We start from the raw sequence: 4,918 nt of genomic DNA, 5'->3' as shown, positions 1-4,918 counted from the left end.
AAGTATCGTTGGATCCAACAAATGCCATAAGCAAGTACGAAACACCAGATGGGAGGGTTTTATATGGTACCAAACGCGAGTTCAGGAACGCTCCACTTAACACCAACAACTCTCTGGGACTAGCTGGTCACATTTTTAAAAATACCGTCAACGATCATCTACCGTCTGGCTATTTCGTTATGGACCATGAACCCATATGGGAGCCTGTTCGTGAGCGAAGAATGGAATTAGAGGTATTTTGTCGCTGGCATGGCATCCGCGTCCCGAGAACAAGGTCAGCGGATCTTGTTATAGGACCACAAGCCAATGATGCCAGCGTATTACATAGACTACAGCGAGAAGTTATGCAGATGGAGCGTAGGCTTCACAGGTTCCACGAGATCCAGACCGCAAAAATACATGGTATTGGAAAATATTTTGATGTTCAACACATTTTAGCAGATCCCATGCTTATATCGGACCCGGACCTATCTGACTTTACTGAATCAAGCGACGATGACTTTCAAAGGTACATACCCCATTGTCTAATGCATGACGGCGTTCCCAGGTGTTGTATGGGATACAACTGATAACAAGGGATGTAGTTCAATGTTTGTTAGGGTAGCGGTAAAACTATACTCATTATAATCTCTACTCAAATAAATTGCTTACCATATTTGGATATTAATAATGCCTGTTACTCAGTCGTAACTAGTTGTAACGTAACAGTAACAGATCCCTAACTGGTTGTAACCCATTGTGTACTGTTCGTTATTCCTTTTTGTTGCATTGTAAAACTTCATTTTAACGTTACAAATTAGTTCTCCAAGGAATCATTTTCTTATGCGCACCTATTACCTAGACGTGGTCGTGACCTGGTTTGATCATAATTTAATTAACCTAAAAACTTGTAATACCAATTGATGTGCCTGTGATATATCATGTCAATGGTGCACTAAATTCGTCAAGCGATGCAAAACAAATGGCCTAAATGATAATGTTTTATAAAAATAGCCCAATAATAATTCGAATTTATCATCATAACAAAATCAAGACAATTTAGACTTTAGATTGTGTTATCTTATACATCGTACCTTTGACGGTGCGATCTATGCCAATAAATATGTTATTAAGCTATGCAATTGAACGTAGTAGAATGATATACATATCACGACAACCATTCAACTGTTATGGTCGATTTAGTGAAAAATATCCGATCACAAAAAACACGTTCAATTCTATTGTAAAATTGTTACTTCAATTTTCTACCAACTTTATAATTTTCTAACAATTTTATACAACCCAATACAAACTATTGATGACTACTAACACTAGATGCGATTACAATTGTAATCCACTTGTCTAAATTTGAAAAGAGTGAAACATCAATGGTGCCTGTATAACCTCGTCAATAAGTTGTAACAACTTATTAACTGCTTGTAATGTACATATGCAACATTCTCAGGTTGGGACAACCACTTAATGTCTCGTTGAAAATATATAGTTACACATCATTCATCAACCTCATTCTGGGGGGAGGCGACGTCAACGCGTAGTTGCAATCCCTGTGTGTTATTTCTTCCCTGAAATGGGTAACGATGGCAAATCAACAAATATTATTAATAAAACATACGATTAATGATATACGATGTCCAAGTCTCCAATTAATAACATTACATAAATATGTGCTGTAACGATAAAAGTTTATCACCTGAGGTGATGGTGCAAATACATGATATGCATCAACATCACAGTGTGTTGAAATTGCCCAACGCTCCTCCTACATTATATAGTATAAGTAATCGACTGTCAACAAATCATTACCAGTGCCTATATTGCTCACTTATAAAGTTAAATTGGACTAGACATTATAACAAAAATGATATATCAGACCATTAAGACATCTCTGATGGAGTTATGCTTGGAAAAAATAGGAAATCTGGGATGCATCCATTCTGTAGGGACACTTGCAGGAGGCCCCTGATTAGCCAAACGGTGGATCTTGAAATAATAAAAAATAATACGTTATTAAAGCGAGCATACGTTAACTACATAATTTGCATGATTTGACAGCCTTCGGGAGCCCACCGTTACAATTAAAGAAAAAAATGTAGCTCTACTACATGAACAAGAAGGTTTTATTTTAACTACTAAATGTATGCATACCGTTTGACTTTCATCGATATCGGGAGCAACAACATTTGGAGGACCATTCACTGTCTGACTCATTGAATGCGTCTACAAGTTTCGTATGGGCCAAATCATTGTATAAGACAAACAAAATACGTATATCAGGAGGGATGACGGCCGTAACAACATTATCACACAATGTAACATCAATGTAACTATTTATGCTATTAGAAACATCCAAATAAAAGTAAGAGTCATGTCCATTTTATACTAACCGAAACAGAGTCAGTAGATGAACGGCATCCCATAAACATGTATTCCTCAAATGAAACCGATGTCGGCTCCGATTCTGAGACCTACAGTATTGACACGGCAATAATATTATTTCATAATGAATGTTACCTAAACTTTAGTTAATAGTACAACAATAACTTAGTTTTAGCATAAATGTTCCCCAAGTACCAAAATTTGATCCATACCGTAGTCTGTGTAGTTCTTGATAATCTAGATTTTCTTTTTACTCTGTCAAATTTATCGACCCAACTTCGCATCACTCTACTTTTCTTCCCACCGCCTCGTTTTTTAATGCCTCTTGCGACTACTGCCTCCCCCATTTCATTTACAATTTCAATTTTATCTCGTTCCTCCATATTCAGATTTTTTTGATTTTGCAAAGGTTGCTCTTCGCTTTCTGAGAGGAGGAGCTCAACTCTCTTTGACAAATCGGATATGACAGTGATTGCTACTTTGCTGGTGTCCTCCGACATTGCTGCTCGAGTTGCGACCTTAATCATGGCTGGAGCGAGCTCCCGATAACGAGTTGAAATCATTACTTTAGGATCAGCCACAACTTCTTGTCCTCGCCGATCAAAACAGTCTCCAGCCCGAGCTCTTTTTGTCCATCGCCTCTTAATGTATTCAGGAGGAATTATTTTTATGCCCACGGTATCAAACACCTTCAACGCATGCCCACATAAAATGCCTTCATTCTCGTATTTTTTGCAACTGCAATGTACACTTAGATCATTCCGATTGAATACTACTATTCTTTCAAGTCCTCCATCATACCTCATGACCGCAAACTCCACAAACATCGCTGCATCTTGTTGTCTCAATATAACCATAGCTGTTGACTCGCCATATTCATTTTGGAATGCAACAAATACGGTTGGTGAATACGTCTCTGATGCATGCACAAGCATAGGTGTTTGCCTTAACCCTACCATGGGAAGCTTTTGCCTCATTTCATATTCTGCAATCAGTTCATTATGTCTCTTTTCATCAACCACCCGATTGAAATGTCTAAAGAACTGCACAAGGTCATGATCCAGTTTCAAATGATTTTTAATTGCTGCATTTAGGCTTTCGCTGAGTTGGGTGCTTCGCATTCCCGCGGTCCATCTTTCTTTCATCATGCACCTTGCCCATTTATCACGAATTCTATACAATCCGGAGAGCCATTCATTATTTTCAAGATCGTGTTTCTTCACCATCGCCTCCCACACCCTATTGAATTGTTCCACTTCTTCAAACTCATACATGCATGCACCAAACATGTATGGAAGATCACTATTTTCCTTGTAGTGATTGCCAAGATGTTTCATAAAATTACGCCTTATGTGAAACGTACATAGACCGTGAAATGTTTCGGGCATAACAACTGAAAGAGCGGCTGCCATGGCATGATCTTGGTCGGTTAGTATGGTACTTGGACGCTTTCCGCACATTGCTTCTAGAAATGTACCAAACACCCATTTGAAAGAATCTATAGTCTCATCATACATAAGGGCAGCACCGAATATCACAATTTGCCTATGTTGGTTAAAACCCACAAACACTTCAAGTGGCCGGTATTCTTTATTTTTTTTGTAGGTTGTGTCGAATGTGACTACGTCTCCAAAAAATTTGTAGTCAATTAACATTCCTGCATCAGCCCAAAAGATATTCGTTATCTGCTCTTCACAGTCCAGCTGTACGGCATGAAAAAACGATGGATTCTCGAGTGTTTGCTCTTGAAAATAATTCAGCATGCTACCTGCTTCTCCATATTTCAAACTCCTTTCCCGTCGAGTACGAAGATATCGTTTCAGGTCTTCCCGAGTATATCCCACACTTCCCATCCCACCTGCCTCCTTTCCCATAAGCTCATGGCTCTGTTTCAATGAAAGCCCAGCGTCCTCGCTTATTTCAGCTTGGAATCCTTAAGCCTCGCTCACTTTTCTTTGTGATGGCATCATGTGCGCACATTGAGCAATGTGCAACTCATGGTTATGCTCTAAAACAAGATCATGCACACGGTACTTCATTGTTCCTCTAAACAACACAATAACCATTTTAGCTCCACACCCTGTTTTCGTCGGAGCTCGTGTCCTCTTTGGCATCACATCACCTTCGTACTTGCGCTTCACACCTTCCTTGCAGCAACTATATCTCCTAGACGTGGTCACGCCGTCTTTGTCTTTATTCAAATAGTCTTTACGTACACTAAAACCCATTTTAAAGGCATATTTGTTGTAAAACTTGTACGCATCCTCTTCGCTGTTGAACTCCATTCCTAACTCAGGGGTCCCATCTTCTACCAATTTGCTGCAATCCATTACTTCTGATCCTATCAATTATGCATCAAACACCCTAATTTGCAACACTTCATGAATTGTATGTACATAAACGACAACATAAATGTATATTACCATTCATAATGTGTTATGAATCATACATTACTCGTATACCAAATTCTATTATTACGCTATCAATATGATTAATGATTCACATCATCTTACTTTTACTCTAACACAATCTGTGTACAAAT

At 38.6% G+C, this 4,918-nt stretch overlaps 1 protein-coding gene across 1 annotated transcript; it reads right to left on the bottom strand.

Annotated features, from left to right (window-relative positions):
- Positions 1–1,490: 1,490 nt before the first annotated feature.
- Positions 1,491–4,706, bottom strand: LOC113766484 (protein FAR1-RELATED SEQUENCE 5-like). Its single transcript, XM_027310675.1, has 7 exons — positions 4,326–4,706; positions 2,589–4,262; positions 2,385–2,465; positions 2,146–2,217; positions 1,873–1,980; positions 1,691–1,759; positions 1,491–1,562 (listed from the first exon to the last, which is right to left on the bottom strand). The coding sequence occupies exons 1-7, from the start codon at positions 4,704–4,706 to the stop codon at positions 1,491–1,493; spliced, it is 2,457 nt and encodes an 818-aa protein (XP_027166476.1).
- Between the last annotated feature and the right edge of the window lie 212 nt (positions 4,707–4,918).

This window comes from Coffea eugenioides, chromosome 1, assembly GCF_003713205.1.
Source record: "Coffea eugenioides isolate CCC68of chromosome 1, Ceug_1.0, whole genome shotgun sequence".
NCBI lineage: Eukaryota > Viridiplantae > Streptophyta > Magnoliopsida > Gentianales > Rubiaceae > Coffea > Coffea eugenioides.
The sequence above is the reverse complement of the archived record's forward strand: the minus strand, read 5'-3'. Positions and strand labels throughout refer to the sequence as shown.